The sequence below is a fragment of the Ceratotherium simum genome, chromosome 23 (assembly GCF_057802395.1).
Source record: "Ceratotherium simum simum isolate JZ-2026a chromosome 23, ASM5780239v1, whole genome shotgun sequence".
NCBI classification, from domain to species: Eukaryota; Metazoa; Chordata; class Mammalia; order Perissodactyla; family Rhinocerotidae; genus Ceratotherium; species Ceratotherium simum.
Window position 1 is genome coordinate 18,542,481 of NC_141922.1, and position 20,140 is coordinate 18,562,620.

General features: G+C 40.2%; 1 protein-coding gene across 6 annotated transcripts in view; it reads right to left on the reverse strand.

Annotated features, from left to right (window-relative positions):
* Window positions 1-1,772: 1,772 nt before the first annotated feature.
* TBC1D31 (TBC1 domain family member 31) overlaps window positions 1,773-20,140 on the reverse strand; it is a 76,309-nt gene continuing 57,941 nt past the window's right edge. For 2 of the 6 annotated variants that reach the window (XM_004431101.3, XM_087447488.1), the window contains 5 exons: window positions 13,839-13,979; window positions 12,035-12,229; window positions 9,870-10,008; window positions 4,185-4,280; window positions 1,773-2,120 (listed from right to left, as the gene is read on the reverse strand). In XM_004431101.3, coding sequence (XP_004431158.1) covers window positions 1,987-2,120; window positions 4,185-4,280; window positions 9,870-10,008; window positions 12,035-12,229; window positions 13,839-13,979 — 705 coding nt within the window. In that variant the 3' untranslated portion in view covers window positions 1,773-1,986. Of the gene's footprint in view, window positions 2,121-2,151; window positions 4,077-4,184; window positions 4,281-9,869; window positions 10,009-12,034; window positions 12,230-13,838; window positions 13,980-20,140 lie in introns of those variants that run through there. The other 4 variants (XM_014787987.2, XM_087447487.1, XM_087447486.1 and 1 more) reach the window with 4 other exon arrangements.

A 20,140-nucleotide genomic window follows, 5' to 3' on the forward strand; every position in this document is an offset into this window, starting at 1 on the left:
CCACATCAGAATTCACACCAGAGAAGAACCAAATGAATGTAATAAATGTGCAAAGGGCTTTAACCAAGTTAGTAACGTATTCATTCAACACCACTGAATAAATCCTGGGAGAGACTCTCTAAGTGTAATCGATGTGGAGACAGAACCCCAAATCTACCCAACATGGTACACGAGAGAGAAACCGCATGGATGTAATAAATAGGAAAAGGCCTTTAGGAACCGCTTCGCTTTAACAAACTCAACCTTTATTCAATTCCTAGAGAATTGACATCATAAAGAAATTGGGGTAAGGTTGAGGATATAATGTCAAGAAGCAGGAAGAGATAATCAGAAATGTATTTCATTAAATGCGATAACCTTTGAAATGCTAACCAAGCACATATGACTGAAGAGATTCAGCCAAGTATCTGAAATCTGCTAAGGCAGTGACTTTATCAAGATTACTACTGGGAGAACTGTAGGCTCAGAGGAAACTGAAAAAATGTGATAAAAAGAACTTCTTCATTTGGTTGAGAGTATGCATAACTCACTTTCACTGGATAAACGGAAACTTTTTAAAAATGAAATAACTGTAATACTGTAAAGGAAGTGTGTGTGTGTAGTTGCAAAACCAATCTGAGCCGGTGTAAATTCTAGTAAAAGAGGACCTGAAGTAAAGATAAAAAAGTGGCAATATACAGCGGATTCTGGCTGGCAGAATCACAATATTTTAGAATTTGAATGCTTTTGGGTGAACAAGCAATTTCTCTTTCTCCCAAGTTCCCATCATACCCTATGTATTTTATATCCTGTGACTTTCTGTTGCCAAACACACCATCCTGGCCCATGAGGCCTGCTGTAACTACCAGAAATCAGGCGGAGGGAAGTGCTCTTGGGAAAGCAGCGCCTTGCACAGTGATGGGGTCTTATTTTAGGACTTTGCCTATTGGACAAAAGAGAGCCCTCTGCTGACTGAAAATAACTGGTTTACCGTAAGATTATGCTTTGTGACCCCAGAAAGGAGAATTACTACCATGTATTGCACACTTATTGTCTGTCAAGTGTGGTACCAGGAACTTTATGTACTTTACTGTATTTAATCCTCGCATCAAGTCCATGAGCTATTTCTACCCTCCTTTTAAAACTAGGTTCAGAGAAGTAATTTGCCCAGGATGATGAAGTCGTGAGCAGCCCTGCTGTGGAGCTAAGAGGGGGAGAGTAGTCGGTGCTGTCAGAAGCAGGCAGAGGGCAGGAGAAGCTGGAGACACAGAGACAGAGATACCAATGGCAGGAGCACGGTTGGATCACTGGCGAAGAGGAGGTCCTGCTGCTGGGCAGACACAGGGCTAGAATCCAGGCCGCTCCCCGCTGGTGGTGCTGTCGAGCCCTGCTAAGTTTGCTCTCAGTCCTGGGTGTACCACTGTTGACACAGTATCCTGCTCTTTATCTCTCGGTTTATCTTTAAAATCAACCCTCATCAACTAAAGTTACTGAGGTTTATGCTGCTCCTTGCAACCTGAAAAACCCCAACACAAGTTTCAATAGCTACAAATATTTTTTTGTGTGTGTGAGGAAGATCAGCCCTGGGCTAACATCCATGCCAGTCCTTTTGTTTTTTGTTTTTTTTGCTGAAGAAGACTGGCCCTGGGCTAACATCTGTGCCTATCTTCCTCCACTTTATATGGGACGCCGCCACAGCATGGCCTGACAAGCGGTGCGTCGGTGCGCACCCGGGATCCGAACCCAGGCCGCCAGCAGCAGAGCGCACGCACTTAACCGCTACACCACAGGGCTGCCCCTGCAAACATTTTTTTATTGTGAAAAGTACAAGGAGCCATTTATAAGCCAAAAAGCATCAGAATTAAATAGAACACATAATTTTTATACACACATTTTTCTATACAAAAGGTTGATCTCTATAGGAATTTAAAATAAATAATCTAAAAATCAGTGTCATTGATTGCAAAATAGTTCTCTCTCTTTGACTATCTCGAGGGGACAAGCCTCCTATGTAGCCAAAAGATGAGGCGTCTGACACCTGTGTCGAGCCTGGGCGGTGAGTCTCTGGCGAAGATTTCTCACTCTCTCCATCAGATCCCGTTCCATGGTGTCCCACTGGATTTTTCTTTGATTTAAAGAAACTTGAAAACAAAATTTAAAATTAATAATAGTTTCATTTTCTAATGCTAGCAATGATACAGCATTTATTTTAAAGGTAAAAATGTTGCAAAAAGTCAATAATGAAATAAATATTCTAAAAACCAAATTTCTTAAACAAAAAAGCCTAATATATTACTGGCCCTATGTGGTTCCATTTACAGGCCGAATGTTTGTTAAACTGAATTAATGCTATCAGAGAACTTATCTACTTTTGGTTATTTAGCATTTTTTTTCTTTGGGGGATACAGACAATCTTTTAAATTAGGAACAAAACTTGTCTAAGAGAGAATTTGAGTTCTTTGCAACAGTAGTTTCCTTCCTATGATGCTTAATGGAAGTGAGAAAAGGCAATCCAAGTTGCCAAAATTAATACTGCAAAATGTACACTGTGACCACTTCCCAATGATTAAACAGAAATAAGTAAATCAAATGCTTTTTTTTTGTGTGAGGAAGATCAGCCCTGCGCTAACATCCATGCCACTCCTCCTCTTTTTGCTGAGGAAGACCGGCCCTGAGCTAACATCTATGGCCAATCCTACTCCTTTTTTTCCCTTTTTCTCCCCAAAGCCCCAGTAGATAGTTGTATGTCATAGTTGCACATCCTTCTAGCTGCTGTATGTGGGACGCGGCCTCAGCATGGCCAGAGAAACAGTGCGTCGGTGCACGCCCGGGATCTGAACCGGGGCTGCCAGTAGGGGGCGCGCGCACTTAACTGCTAAGCCACAGCGCCGGCCCTCAAATGCTTTTAATAGTAGCTAACACAGAAAGAGTCCAGAATAGAGGTGAAAGCACTACCATGTGTCCTAGTGTAACTGCCATCCCGTACTCATTCAGAGGGGCGGGTAAACACTGGAATTTGAAGGAAAAAAAAATCTTAAAAATACACTTCTCTGAAACGTAGTTACATATTGTTTCAACTTCTGCAAACTATTTCCCCCCCAAAGGAATACAACTTTTATGCTTTTTTGTTTTGCTCCCAAATAACCTAAACTTAACCAAATATCCTCAACTCGATTTTCAATTTAGAATTATTTAGTTAAAAAGTTAAGTTCTGACATGTGAGAATAGAGAACAGTTGAGAATCTCTTGTACTTTCATTTGACTTACGCATGACTTTTGGTTTAACTTATATTCTGACACCAAATTTATAGATGCCTATAAAAGTATGAATTAGCAAAAATATTTTACACAACACTGGAATCTCAGTGGACTTGTTATTAAGTGTCTTTCTTATAAAGCTAGTCTTAGGGAACACTGTATAAAAGTTCATTCTTCTAAAAGAACTCAGAAGACCTTGTTAAATTCTGATTCATCTATACGACAGTTTTACTGAAAAAGTCATTTCAAATAAAGTCTCACAGAGTTTCTTGTTCCTTCCCCACCTTTTAAAAAACAAATCAAAGACTTTCCTGGGAAATTGTTAGCTCCTTTATGGGCTAATGCTATGACTACATTTCCGTAAGATGTTTCCACCCTGTCCCTTCCAAAAATAAACAAAACCTCCGGCAAATCAAGTCAAAGGATCAAAAGTCCACGAATCAGCATGAAGCCACCTGCCCTCAGCGGGTCTGACCCAGGCTGTCCCAGTGCTCAGTCCATCAGGGCCCACAGCAAACACAAGTTTTCAATGGAGCCCAGCCCAGAACAGAGTCAGAAAATTCAAATATTAGTAATAGCTTTGAAAAATAATGCTGAGGTTTTCTTTTCACAAGGATGTAAAAATAGTTATGAGTATCATTAATTTAGTGAGTGACAGGCTTCTGCTGGAGCCTCCAGCTCTGGTTTTGGACAGCAGTGCTGATGCTGAAGAAATGGAGAAGCATTAGCGATATCTGGCAAACTTTCTTGTACTTGGGTTTCGGTCTGATCCAGTTTTTCGCCAGCTGGAAATCTGAGAATCTTGCCACCTCCATTTTCGGATTTCCATTATCAATGCCCTGGGAAAATGGCATCGATGTGCCATAAATATAATTTAAGCCACAATCTTGCTTAAATATTGCTAAATTTTCAAAGATAGAAGAAATCTTTCTTGCTTATCAACTTACTCCGTGCTGAGGAATCCACTTCACAAATGTCACTTAATTGTGAGGTTCCAGGCAAACAGCTTGAGGCGACCTGTTCATTTTGGCATCTGGGCACTACTGTTATAAAAGTGAGGAGATAAACATGATGTTTGAGAGTGAGTGGAAAGCCTTTATTAATTCCAAATGCTCCCCAGTCAATTAAAATTGCCAAGGACAGGGGCCGGCGTGGTGGTGTAGCGGTTAAGTGCGGCATGCTGCCCTTTGGCGGCCCCAGTTCGCGGGTTTGGATCCTGGGGTGGACTTACACCACTCATCAAGCCATGCTGTGGCACCGACCCACATACAAAATGCAGGAAGAGTGGCACAGATGTTAGCTCAGAGCCACTCTTCCTCAAGCAAAAAGAGGAAGATTGGCAACAGAAGTTAGCTCAGGGCCAATCTTCCTCACCAAAAAAAAAAAAAAATTGCCAAGGATGAAAAGCCTTTTACTTTTCTGTTCTGAGAAGAATGCTGTCACCACTCAAAAGGCAAGGCAAGTGCAGTTAGTGAGAATTAAGAGCTGAGCTGAAGTTTTGGTAACGTATTTTCAAAACACCCTTAGTTAAAACCAAAAGCCAACAAATAATTCAAAAATATATATATACTAGGATAGAGATCCTGAATATTTCTTAGAAGAGATTGTGAAATGCGATCAGCAAGCCTTTCCTGAGAACTACTGTGAGCTGCTCACTGCTGGCTTTAACCAGGCGGGGCCTCATCACAGAGCCAGCCTGACCGGCAGCCGCCTCAGAGCAGTAAGCACAGCAGTGTGCCAGCACCCATCTGGTGCCCCCCTATTTAACTAATCGCTCTCCTCACCTCACAGTTTATGCTCACCCTTCAGCTGTGTTTTTACTGGTCCCTAACTCCTACAGCTTTACATCCAATGAGACACAAGGTCTTTTTGATTTTTCATCCTAACGCTGCTTATAGCTGTCCCTTCCTTTCTACTCCCATCCCCCGGGTCCGAGCCTCCAGGAGGCAGGCCCAGACTGCTGGGGTCACATCGACTCATTAAAATGCTTTTACCTGGTCTCAAGAGCTGTAGTTTTAGCTCAACAAGTCATTAAGACAAATCTGACTAATTACCAAATGACTAATTTGGAATGGAATACAGGAGTCATCTTCAAATATCCAAGGGGCTGGCATGTGGCAGAGGCAGTAAATGTAATTAATCTGCATTGCTCCAGAGAAGAGTGTCTAGTGAGAGAATTAAAATAAAAACAAAAAAACAAAACAAAAACAAAACCAGATTCAACTTTACAGGAGGAAGGAGTCACTTTTAAATGAAATACTGGCAGAAGACGGAATAAGGTACTGGGCTCTCCAGTTCGGTAAGTATTCCAGCACAGGCTGGAAGACCACTATCACAGCGCTGCAGAGAAGATACACGGATCAGACCCTGGTTCCTCAGATCCTTCCCAGCCTGAGATCTCACAGTTCCTTGTCTCTCATCTGTTCTCCCAAATCCATGCTGCCACGGCTGGTTAATTCATCTTCCCAGAGGGCCACATTGTAAATATTCTCTCTGTTCCTTTAGCCTACGGCAATGTTTCAAAAACTGGCTAAGCAGATTCACCTGTGAAACCTTAGAACAAAAATCTAACTTCCTAGCTTCCATCCTAGATCTATCAAATTAAATTACCATTGGTGAGGTCTTGATTAAATGTATTTTTAAAAAATAATCTGCAATTTACAAAAAAGATAATAAATGCTAATTGTAAGAAATTTGAACACAAAAGGAATAAAGTAAAAAGTGAAAGTTTCTTTTCCTATACTTTTTGAACTGCGACTTGTTTTTCTTAATATATATATTTTAAAGTCCCAAAGGTGATTCTTATTATTTTAAATTAGTATTTATTTACTGAATTGGAATTACATGAACCATAAAATTCAAAAGGAACAAAAGGGCACAAATTATAATTTTATTTTATTTTTTTCCCCCCCAAAGCCCCAGCAGATGTTGTATGTCACAGCTGCACATCCTTCTAGTTGCTGTATGTGGGACGCGGCCTCAGCATGGCCAGAGAAGTGGTGCTTCAGTGCGTACCCGGGATCTGAACCCGGGCCGCCAGCAGCGGAGCACGTGTACTTAACCACTAAGCCACGGGGCCGGCCTAAAAGGGCACAAATTAAATGTCCTTCCTTCTCCTACCCAGGAGGCAAGCCCTATACAAAGTGTTCTCCACAGGTCATTCTCCTATGCAGCCAGGTTGGCAAACAGGATGGGGCCCAATTCCTGAGCCCGGCACTCAAGGCCCTATCATCTACCTTCTCCAATGGCATCTATACCCGTCCTTGTGTTGTCTCTCTGCTCCAGCTGGCCTAACGTACACCCCCATGACAGGCAACTTTCTGCCATTGATTAATTACATTTAATAAGTTCTATCACAAACAAACAAAGTTCATAGAGGCCTTTGGTTGATGAATCCACAAAATTATACGGGAAAATTTTGTGTGTATGTTTATGTGCAAGTTTCTGGGGGAGATTCTCAGAGAGGCCCACAACCCATAAATGGTTAGAAAACAGTGTAATATAATGTTAGAACCATAACAAAATTAAAGATCACCTAGTCTATAATCTTCTCATTTTACAAATGAGAAAACTGAAGACCAGTACACATTTCTGAATAAATTCCAATGAATGAAGGCAAGTAGTTAAATAAACTAGCCAGAGGCACACAGCTTAGTGACTCCGCCTAAGTTGACTTAAACTCTTGTGCTCACTTGCCATAAAGGTGGGACTCGGGCCCAGTGCTCCTGTCCTGTCGTCCAGTTTGGGCTCCTGCACCACACCGTGAAATTCTCCCTCTGACATGTCCTCCCCACTGCTCTAAGCCCTTCCCTTTCTTCAAAGCCCAGGAGTTTAAAAACCTGGGCCAATGGCCCCACAACATTTACTAATGTCTTTTTAAAAAAAATAACAGTTTCATGGAGATATAATTTACATTCCATAAAATTCACTCTTTTAAAGTGTACAATTCAGTGTTTTTAGTATAGAGTTGTGTAACGTCACCACTAATTCCAGAACATTTCCATCACCTCAAAAAGAAACCCCATACTCATTAGTAGTCACCCCCCAAACCCTCAGCAACCACTAATCTACTTTCCGCCTGTACAAATTTGCCTACTCTGGACATCCCATATGAAGAGAATCATATGATATGTGACGGCTTTATGTCTGGCTTCTTTATCTTAACAAAAGGTCTTTAAGGTTTATCCATTTTGTAGCTTGAGTCAGTACTTAACTCCTTTTTATTGCTAAATAAGTTTCCACTGTATGGATCTACCATATTTTGTTGATCCATTCCTCATTGGATAGATACTTGGGTTGTTTCTACTTTTTGGTTATTATGAATAATGATACTATGAGCATCATTATAAATTTTTGTAAGGACATGTTTTTGCTTCTCTTGGATATATATCTAGGAGTGGAATTGCTTGGACATATAGTAGTCACTCTACGTTTAACCTTTTGGGGAACTGCCAAACTTTCCCAAAGTGGCTACACCATTTTACATTCCCACCAGCACTGTTCCGATTTCTCTGATCCTCACCAATACTTGTTACTGTTTGATTATAGTCTGCTAGTGGGTGTGAAGTGCTATCTCAGTGCGTTTTTTTAAAATTTTAATTATTTTCTCTTTGGTTTTGATTTGTATTTCCCTAATGACTAATGAAGTCGAACATCTTTTCATGTGTGTATTGGTCATTTGTATGTCTTTTTTGGAGAAATGTCTATTCAAATCCTTTGCCCATTTAAAAATTTGGACTAATATTATTTTATAAGACATAGCTATTCAGCTACAGTTTAAGTTTCCGGACCTGGGATTTTAGCGGCAGAAGGTTCTGTTTTCTGGAAGACAATAAGAATTTCCTCCCCATTGCTAATAAAGATTTGACACTGGGTGAAATTTTAAATAAGTGCCCTGTTGTTGGCACACGCTTGTCTGTTTCCTACTTGCTGGTGCCTCCCTTCTAGGCTCTGAGTGACAAACCACTGCTGAGCACCTCCAGTCAAAACACTGTTTGCCTAATTATAGTTGATTATCTGCCAGTTTTCAGATTAAATGACTCTGATTTAATTTATACATCCTGATTAAGAAAATGACAAATCTTTACATTTTACCTTTTGAAAAATGGATGATTATTAACCAAATTATCTATCATTGGTGAAATTTAGGACAGTTAAAAAATTTTAGGTAAAAAACATGGCAGGAAGACATCATGGAGGCAGAGAGGCCAACAGGCAGACTACTGATGAGGGAAGCTTTTTGCAGTTTCTTCCCTTTTTCTATTTCTAAATTCATAGGTTCTCTAAAAGCTTCAAGACTTGTTTCTTTCTATAGCAGGGGTAAGTGAGAGAGGGCTAGGGAGAAGTGGCAGCTCCAGTGGTTAGTATCTTTTATAAGCCAGTTTTAAATATTTAATTTGTGCAAAGAGTGACATCCCTCTCCCCACCTCCCCCAAGTGCTCTGGGTGCTACTTGGGACCTAAATCTAAAGTATGAGAGGGAATGAGGGGTTTCAAAAGTAGACAATTAAATTATGATAGATGGCATTGAACATATATGTTTACGTTTCAAATTTGTGACTTTTAAAAGTCGTGCACATAGCAGCATTATTCATAAAAGCCACAAAAGTGGATTCAACCCAAATGTCCATCAACTGATGAAGGGATATAGAAAATATGGAATATCCACACAGTGGAATATTATTTGGCAATAAAAAGGAATGAAGTATTGATACAGGCTACAACCTGCTTGAACCTCAAAACATTATGCTAGGTTGAAGAAGTCAGACACAAAAGACCATATATTGTATGATTCCATTTACATGAAATTTCCTGAATAGGCTAATCTATAGAGACAGGAAGTAGATTATTGGTTGCCAGGGGCTGGGGTGAAGTGATGGGAAATGGGGAATGATTGCAAATGGGTGTGGGGTTTATTTTGGGGTGCTGAAAATATTCTAAAATTGATTGTGGTGATGGTTGCACAACTCTGAATGTATTTTTTAATATATGATAACACAATACTACCAAATTGTACACTTTAAATAGGTGAATGGTATGGCATGTGAATTATGTATCAATAAGGCTGTTATTAAAAAAAGTAATACATATACATTATAAAAGACCAAAACACTACAAAATACAGTAACATAAAAGTTCCCTGCATCCGTACTACTCTTAGAATTTTAAATTATAATTTTGATTTTTCAGTTGATGCCATTGTAAACCCTGTACCAAAACCTAACGTTTGATTAGATCTTATAAGAAGTTTCCTTGTGCTACTTTAATATACTATTGTTCTGAGGACCAGCTATTGGCAAAGCACAAATATTTACTAAAAAAAAACTAGTAATAGCACTTTGGGAACAAATCCACTTCTGATATATTAAGGGAATGCCAAGGACCATGAAATAAAACAATTCTACAGGATGGCTGAGAAATTTTTTTTGATTGGAGCTGGTTTTTAACAGCCCCATCTCCTCAGCTTTTCCTCACTCTTTTTGACCAAAAAAATGGTGAATAGTGATTACCTTTTAGCTGAGCAATAATCTGAATACAAGTGCCAAAATACACCTTAAGAATTTATCCATGATCACAGATCACATCTAAATGAATCTGTAACACATGGAGAGAGAGGAATTCACGGACACTCACCTTCATTACATGGATGCTCAGCATGTTCTACAGCATCATTTATCTCCTTCTCTAGAAACCACTTTCTAGATGCATCTGAAAGGGCAGAAGCTTTCCTTTCTGATTTCAAATGGAAGTCTTTTTCTTCAGCTTCCTTCCACTAAATACAAAGAAGTGAAAACAAAAGATCACGTAAAAACTGGTAATACAAACTCTTGCAGCGGAATAAGCCCCTCTGTTTCCTCTCCTCCGCTTCCGTTTGTGTTTCCCGGCACGCAGGATCTGTGTGGAATCAGGGTAATGCGGGTGCCTGTCCAGCCCAGGGCTGCTGCAGAGCCTTGAAAGCAGAGGCACTTCTGATGCACCACTCAGCACCTCGGGTGCCACGTGCACACAACTGTCACTGAAATAAGAATCCATTTCAAATCTCAGATCTTATGGGATTAAGCTAGTTTTTAAATTAATGGCAATTGTTTTATTTAATTTGAATGCTATGCCTTTAAAGTCTACAAAATTCAGAGACTGAATTCTTTGCCCAGCTCTGGTGCACACGACTACAGGAAAGCCACGTAATCTCTATTAGCCCCTACTTTCTTCTTCCTAAAGTGAGAAAACAATCATCTTAAATTAGCTCCAAGGGTAACTAAAATAATAAATTTACAATACTATATAACTCCCAAAGTTTACCAAAGTTCTAGAGATGCTACAGCTTTTATATGCAAACACACATATAATTTTTATGTTATAGAAATGCTAATGCACTAACTATGCATTAAATAAAAAAAAACCTTGAAGACTCATTAAGGCCAGGAAGGATCACAGAGATCCGTCCCTTTCATGTCACTGATGAGGAGACTGAGTCTGAGTATCTTCCAAGGCCGCACAGCAGTCAAGCCAGCTTTAGAACCCCAGACACCAGACACAACAAAGGATCTCTCTCTGTGGAACATGAAGCCCTGACCATGACTCTCCGTCTCCTCTCAAATACCCCATTTCACCAGAGGAGAGCAGCACCCGATTCTACAGTCCAGCCCTAGTGTCGCAGTCCTTACCTTCAAGATGCGGGCTCCATCCCAACTTCCTGAGGAGAAGAGCCTCAGGGCCTCAGGGATCTGGGCATCCCTCCCGCCCCTCCCTGTCCTTGAATGAAAGGATTATAAGTTAGGGCCCCATACCCCTGGGGTGAGGAAGGAGGAAAATGAATCTGGAATAGTGACTTGAAGGAAATACATGATGGAAAGCTTTCAGAACAGACATTATGACAGAGCAGCAGAAAGAGGAATGGACTGAGGCCAGCTGTCTAGTTCCTGATCTCTGCCCAGCCCTTCAGTGTCCTCAGGGAAGTACACTGTGTCTGCAATACCTACAGAGCAAGGTCCCAGAGTTGTGGGGAGGATTGACCAAAAGACACACATGTGTGACATACACTCAAGTTGCCTCCTCAAATGCATTCTCTGATTCTTCTTTAGAACAGAATTCTAATTTTATTTGAGATGATAACGCTCCCTGCTAAAAATACTACATTTCCCAAAATCCTTTGCAGCCAAATGTGGGATTTCTGGAAAGGAGTTAAAAAGGAATTGTCTCAGCTGGAGGTGAAACCTTTTGCACTTCTGTCCTATATTCCTCCTGCTGAATGGAACGTATACGCGATGGCTGGAATTCCAGTCATCTTGGATGGTAAGGTATCCATGAGAATGAAAGACATAGACCAGGAAGCAGCAGAAAGGTTGAAGGAGGCAGTTTCCCTGATGACCTTGGAGCCAGGACACCAAGGACTGCCTACCTCCAAACTTCTTCCACGTGAAAAAGAAAAACACTTCTATCTTGCTTAAAGTCATTGTTATTTTGGTTTTTGTTCCTAGCAGCTACATCTAATTCTTAACTCTTCAAAATCTTTTACATTAACTATCGAGCATCAGGTAACTTAAAGCAGTAATATTATACAATCAGCCAGAGCAGATCCAAGAAGCTGAGAAGTTGAGACACACTACTGTAAATGAGGAAGAGGCTCAGTGATTTTTACTAGCATCAATGTTGGACTTCTTTGAGCAACATCTATTGAAATTAGATCATCTTTAAGATCTTTTCCAACAAAAATTATTTGGTTTGATGCTTCTGTCATTTGATTATGTAATGTTTCAAAATTTAAATGACTAAGAAGAAGTTTATAACATCATTCTTACCTTTTTAGCTTCCTCCTCGCTCATTGCATTTAATACTTCTATTTCTTTCCTTCTGTTTTTCTGAAGGAGTTTGGCCATTTCCTGGTAATGTTCACTTCGTTGTAGATCACTGCTTCTTTGTTTATGTAAAGCTTGAATTCGCCAGTCAGTATTTAGACATGCTTGTTCAGCTTTTGCCAAATTTTCTTCAATTAACTAAGAAAAATTTAAGAAACAAGATCAGACTATATAAAATTATGGTTTATCCATTCAAGGTACTCAAGTGTCTAGGGCAGTTGTTCACAACCCTGGTTGTACATTAGAATCACCTCAGAGTGTTTAAAACAAACTGATGTCTAGCCCCCACCACAAACCAACTAAATCAATCTCTGGGGCGGCTAGATATTGGTACTTTTTTTTTTAAATAGTGAAAGCCCTTACTTCCACCAATTGCTTTTTTTTTGCAGGGGAAGATTTGTCCTAAGCTAACATCTGTTGCCAGTCTTCCTCCTTTTTTTACCCCAAAGCCCCAGTACATAGTTGTATATTCTAGTTCTAAGTTCTTCTGGTTCTTCTATGTGAGCTGCTGTCACAACATGGCTACTGACAGATGAGTAGTGTGGCTCCGTGCCTGGGAACCAGGCCCGGGCTGCCGAAGTGGAGTGCGCTGAACTTTTAACCGCTAGGCCATCAGGGCTGGCTCAGGGATACTAGTACTTTTAGAAGCTCCTGAAGTGATTCTAATGTATAGCCAAGGCTGAGAACTTCTAGGCTAACGGACGGGTGGGATTAAACAATTTCCATGTTTCAACTCTTTGCAAATGAATCAGAAGAGCCCATTCTGACAGACTGGACAAAAGCCTATGAGAAAAAAAAATGGTGGGATATTCTGGGGGGATTGCTGTAGGACAGAAGGTAGGGAAACTTCACACTACGCCTGGATTTTGGACCAGGGCTAGGCCCTGCCACAGACCAATTAACATTTCCTTAAAGGGCTAACAGAGAAAGTTCTTTCTGGAAGGTCTCAAATTCTATTTCAATTCATTTAAGCCACCATTCCTGAAAGGGTACTCCATAAGAAATTCTATAAAATAAGTTTAGGAAATTTTCTTAGAGATACATAATGTACCATATCCTCAAATTTGACATGAAGAAAACCTAACTTTAAGACAGCATATCTATGGGCCGGCCCTGTGGCTTAGTGGTTAAGTGCGTGCGCTCTGCTGCTGGCGGCCCGGGTTCGGATCCCAGGCGCGCACTGACACACCGCTTCTCCGGCCACGCTGAGGCCGCGTTCCACATACAGCAACTAGAAGAATGTGCAGCTATGACATACAACTATCTACTGGGGATTTGGGGGGAAAAAAAATAAATAAATAAAATCTTTAAGACAGCATATCTAATACTTGTTTGCCATCTCCCATTTTATTGAATAATAAATAGTTACTAATATTCTCCAGAATATACTTTGGAAATGCTGGCTTATATACCAGGCAGAGACTTGATGTTTTGCAATTAATCTGCTCCGGGCCAATTTCTGAGACATGACACAGTAGGATACTACAACTTATAAAGTTACTAATTTCCTTTGTATTTTCTTCTGTCTTAAAATTCTTAAAGAGTATAAAAGACACATGTAGAAGGCTGTCACTGAAGTAAGTAACCTGTAAATAAAATAATGTGAGATTCTAGGAACTCTGATAACGGAAGCAAAGAAATGAATTAACTCAACTCTGCAGAGTTCAATTTTGAATTCCCTCTTTTAAAATGATGAAAAATAGAAATTTCTCCCTCAACATATATGCTAAATTTATCACATTTTTACCTTCTGAGTGTTTCGGATCTGAGTTTGATCTGTTTCTATCAGTTTATGAAACATGTGTTCTTCAAGATCCACTTTTCGTCTATAGGCATCTGCATCTTCTCTCATTTCTTTTGCAACAGCTTCTTGATTTCTAGTAAGATTCTGTTAAAAAAATTATTTGTAAAAAAAAGTCACCAATCTATATAATAATAATGCTAGAACACAAAAATGACTTTTTTCCAGAATACTAATATGCTTACAAATAAAAAATGTAATCATCTAATTTTCAAAGTAAAAAGCAAACAGCAGTGACATCAGCAAAAATAAGAGTAAAGACCTCTGAAAATTCTCTCCTCCATAAAAGCACTGAGAACACTGGCAAACCCAACTTTTTCAGAACTTTGGAAATTAACTGAAGGTTTGCAGCAATTTGGGGAGCATGTATTCATAAAAATGCTAAGGACAGCAAGCTTTATGGCATTTTTAACTTGTATTATTCTTATTCCCACCCTTCCCCTCAGCTTTGCATTAGCCTTGAAAACCAGTAGCCTGACAGCCAATGGAGTGGGCAAAATGGAGTCTGAGCTCCTTCAAACTCCCTGTCCCACAGAATTGTCATCATCTGACTTGTGTGGTGGTTCTGGAAGACCCCACTCCCAAGGCTGCCTTTATTTGACCTGACTCAGAACTAGTTTACTTTTTTTGTGTGTGTGTGAGGAAGATTGGCCCTGAGCTAACATTTGCCAATCCTCCTCTTTTTGCTGAGGAAGACTGCCTCTGGGCTAACATCTATGCCCATCTTCCTCCACTTTATATGGGACGCTGCCACAGCATGGCCTGACAAGCGGTGCGTCAGTGCGCGCCCAGGATCCGAACCAGTGAACCCAGGGCCGCTGCAGTGGACGCGTGTACTTAACCGCTTGTGCCACCGGGTGGGCCCAGAACTAGTTTACTTTTAATAGCCTTTTCCCTGGGGATGTTTACTGAAAACAATCAGAGGAAACAGTTGAATATCTTGGCTGCCTGAGGCAGTGGATCACAGAGCAAACAACAGGCTAACCAAAAAGCTTTACAGGAAAAGGTGGGAATTAGATGTCCACAGGGGGCTTTGAAAAGCTTAGATAGATTCCCAGGACTCTAGAAGGCCTCGTGTATGTGTAAGGCTGTGCTCATGCCAAGGGCTGTGTGAATGCTCAGACCTGAGAAGGCCCTAAGCTCTCAGCTCTGGTGAACTGAGGTTCTGCACAATCAGGAAGTGAAATCTAAGACAGAGTTGTAAACTACCTAGCAGAGTGCTAAAGGTTAGCCTCAGCGTGATGCGCACAGAACCCCTTGGCAAAGACTAGAGGCTCGTTCAAGGCATCTAAGAAAATCTCTGTGCAATCAGTAAGCTAACTGAATAGAGACTTCAGCGGCTACACATGACAAAGAACAGAGAATTTACAGAATTAATTCAGAAAAGTCACTAAGCAAAGAAATGCTGGGGGGAGAGGGCAGAGGAGAATCTGATTCCAGAATTGCCACCTTTTATTACTTAAAATGTCTAGTTTTCAACAAAAAATTACATGACAGATTAAAAGCCAAGAACGTATGGCCCTACATACTTAGAATAGATATTAACCACATGATCTCCAAAGAAGATATAAAAATGGCCAATAAACATATGAAAAGACGCTTGACATCACAAGTCATTAGGGAAACACAAATCAAAACCACAATAAGATACAACTTCACACCCACTAGTATGGCTATAATCAAAAAGACAGACAATAACAACTGTTCATGAGAATGTAGAGAAATTGGAACTCTACACTCCTAGGTATATAACTCTACACTCTTAGGTACATGTAAGAGAACTGAAAACATAAAAAAGTCATACACGCATGTTCATAGCAGCACTACTCATCATAGCCAAAAAGGGGAAACAACCCAAATGAAGACTGGATAAACTGAAGACTGGATAAACAAAACGTGGTCTATCCATACAATGGAATATTATTCAGCCATAAAAAGGAATGAAGTACTGACTCATGCTACAACATGGATAAACAGTGAAAACATTATGCTACGTGAAAGAAGCCAGTCATGAAAGACCACATATTATATGATTTATTTATATGAAATGTCAAGAATAGGCAAATCCATAGAGACAGAAAGTAAATTAGTGGTTGCCAGGGGCAGGGGGATGGGGAGTGAGTGCTAATGGGTACAGTGGACGGGGGGAGGCAGCAAACAGTATTCATGAAGATTTAAGTTAAAAAAGCAAAATACCAATTTTATGTACTAAATAATCTCACTTATTCTTACTGATATTAGCAGTTATTTTCCGATAGAGGGATTTTTTTCTACTTTTCTAATTATCTACTGGCAGCATAATTACCTTCATAATTGGTTAAAAACAAAAATGTTTTTCAACTATATGTAGAGAAGATATATGTGTAAAGAAATTTATTGCCCAAAACTGTAAACCACTTAAACATCTAACAACAGAAGAAAAGTTGAAGTAAGTTATGTTCATTGATAGCCACCTGAAATGACAACTATGAAGATATATAGCCATCTAGAAAAAGGATTTCTTTTTTTTTTGGTGAGGAAGATAGTCACTGAGCTGACATCTGTGCCAATCTTCCTGCTCTGCAGATGGGATGCTGCCACAGCAAGGACTGATGAGCAGTGTGTAGGTCCACGCCCGGGATCTGACCCTGTGAACCTTGGGCCGCCAAAGCAGAGAATGCGAACTTAACCACTACACCACCAGGCTGGCCCCTTGAAGAAGGATTCTATTAAGTGAAAAAGAAAAGCAGAATATAGAATTTTAGCTACTCCATAAAGAGGTAAAATGATGTATGCGTACAGATAAGGATTAGGAGGAAAATAATGGAAATCTGAAAACGATGAAGAGCAATAAGATAGGGCGATGGTTTGAAGAAGCAGGCTGGGGAAGGAAGTTGTCAATTCATTTTGTAAAATGATAGAGTTTTCGGCCAAGGGGGAAGGAGGGAAACTAATATCTCTCTGGCTTGTTCCATATATCAGACACTGTGCACTAAAGGGTTAACTCAGGAGTCTGATTTATTCAAATCCTGCACATTCCAAAGAAAAGATTAGCCACTGACTAGCTCTAAGCCCTTGGAATATCCTGCCTAATAAGAGTGCCTCTGTATAGCTGGGGCCTTGGGCCATGCCAGACAGCTTATACGAGCAATGTTATTTATGGTGGGAGCCTTGGGCCACACTATAGTCAGTGTGACCACTGCTGAGTAGCTAAGCTCAGCCACGTGCACACTCCATGCTTGTACGACCAGCCCCAGTAAACCCTGGACACCAAATTCGGGTGAGCTGTTTGGTTGGTAGTACTCTACAAGTGTTGTCACACATCTTTGCTGGCAAAATTAAGTGCTATCTGTATGACTATCCTGGGAGAGGACACCTGGAAGCTTGTGCCTGGTCTCTCCTGGATGCCACCTGATGTGCCTTTACCTCTGCTGAGTTGAATCTGTATCCTTCTGCTGTAATAAACCATAACCATGAGTATAATGGTTTTTCTGAATTCTGTGAATCCTTCTAGCAAATCACTGAACCTGAGGGTAGTCTTGGGGACTCCTGACACAGACATAAACATGTTAACTTATTTAATCCTCATAGCAACCTTGGCAAGGCTGGTACTACGCCAAGGAGAAGGCACACGCGCAGGAGGACAGGGAGAAGACAGAGACGGAGAGACAGAAAATGGACTTGATGAAACAAGGCCCTAGAAAAAGAAGAAGGGGATAGGATCTGGATCACAGGGCTGTATTTGCTTCTTTGTTTGTGCTTAGTTTTATTCTTTTGTTAAAAAAATTTTATTCAAATTAGATATATATGGAATGTTGAGCTCCTATTTCCAATAGAGGTAACCACAATATTGTCTGCTTTCTGGGATATAGTTTGTTTAGAAATAGACACATTTAGGGCCGGCCCCGTGGCTTGGCGGTTAAGTGCACGCTCTCCGCTGCTGGCAGCCCGGGTTCGGATCCCGGGCGCACACCGACGCACTGCCTCTCCGGCCATGCTGAGGCCGCATCCCACATACAGCAACTAGAAGGATGTGCACCTATGACATACAACTATCTACTGGGGCTTTGGGGGGAAAATAAATAAATAAATAAAATCTTTAAAAAAAAAAAAAAGAAATAGACACATTTAATCAACCTAATGTAACAGAGAAGTTTGGCAGACAAAGTGTTAATCACTAAAGTTAATTTGAAAAAGGCAGTAGCAGGGCCGGCCCTGTGGCTTAGTGATTAAGTGCACGCGCTCCGCTACTGGTGGCCTGAGTTCGGATCCTGGGCGCGCACCGATGCACCGCTTGTCTGGCCATGCTGAGGCCGCGTCCCACATACAGCAACTAGAAGGATGTGCAACTACGACATAAATCTATCTACTAGGAGGAGGACTGGCAATAGATGTTAGCTCAGGGCCGGTCTTCCTCAGCAAAAAAAAAAAGAGGAGGATTGGCACGGATGTTAGCTCAGGGCTGATCTTCCTCAAAAAAAAAAAAAATAAATAAATAAATAAAAGAAAAAGAAAAAGAAAAAGGCAGTAGCAGCACCTTTGTATCTAATTGACCAGATACAGTTCATGATTTTATAAGTCAGTTTTGCTGAGTAGGTTAAGTCTCCTTTAACTGTATTAATTTGCTTAAATAAATATTTCCTTCAAAAGACAGCAAAAATGATATGATACACAGAAAGAAACTCAGCGTCATGTCTGTGGCATTTCAGCAAAAGTGTATAAGTTGAATCTTATCATGAGGAAACAACAGACAAATGCTAATTGAGGGACATTCTACAAAATATCTGGCCTATATGCTTCAAAAATGTCAGTATCATAAAATATAAAGACAGATTCAGGAATGGTTCCAATTTTTAAAGGAGACTAAAGAGACATAACTCAAAAAACAGATTATCTTAGATTTTCTTTTCCTCTAAAGGACATTTTTAGGACAATAAATTTATTCTGATAAAATCTAAATAAGGTTTCTGCAACAAATAATAATAATATGTTAATTTCCTGACTTTGATAATTGTACTGTGGTTATGTAATAAGGACTCCTAGGTTTCAGGAAATATACACTGAAGTATTTAGGGTTAAAGAGGCATCATGTCTACAACTTAAACAGTTCAGAAAAAAAAGGGTGTGTGTGAACATATAGAAAGAGAAGGATGATGCAAATTTAGCACAATGTTAATATTTGAGAATCTGAGAGAAAAATATTTGGAAATTCTTAGTATTTTTCTTGCAAATTTTCTGTTAACTTGAAATCATGCCCCCTGGTGCCACCATCCCACCTCCCCCAAAGAAAAGATAGTAAAAAGCTTGGTCCAAATGAATTACACCTAATTCAAAATCATAAGCGACTCAGCAAAAGTGTGAATCTCTGGCTCAGTTCTAGAAGTTCAGTGTGGGAACTTAAGAAGTGGCGTAGGTATGAATGGATGCTCTATGTTTTAAATCTTATTTAATGTGAATAACAATCACACGTTATGTTCCCTGTTACATATTTGCAGTTATCACTAATTTCAAACTCAAAGTCAGACTTTAAGAGGACTGAAGGAAGTGAAAATTTACGGTTTCAACATTAAATAAATGAGTAACAAATCCTTTTCCTCTACAATAAATATTTATATTAACCAAGTTCCTTTTTCCAGTGTCTTAGAAACTGAATTATATGTATAAGTATATACTTGCTGATTTGATTCCAGAAGATTCAAATTTAAACTACTTTACAGCTCTCGCCTGACTGACCTCAGAAGACCCTTGTGAAGCACTGGGACAATTTTGCAGTCACTATTACACAGATACAGGAAAACTTAGTAAGTTGGTAGAAGATCCTGAGGCAAAATCTGGGGCTTACCTCTGGTGCTTCAGAGACCAGACTAAGTTGCTAAGAGAAACACGAATTAAAGAATTACAACAAACTCTGTATATTCAGACATTTTGGCTACCTTACAGTCCTGGATACTATATTCTGCCTAAAAAAAAACAAGTAAGGAGTGACGTCAGCATCATGGTGGAGTGAGCTTCCCCCACTGAACTCTCCCCCTCTAAGACACAACAAAAGGACGTTCATATTCCAACAGAAGCTATTCACACAACACAGGGGACGTCTGAGGCACACAGGCAGCCGTACACCCGAGGACTGAGGTGCTGGAATCTCCAGAGAAGTGGAAGGACGTAAGAGGAGCTCCCTTCCTTTCCCAAGGACTGCGACCCAGAGACTGAGACCATGCGGCTCTCAGAGGAAGGGGAGGGGCGGCTCGCTGCAAAAAAACGGCGCTGTC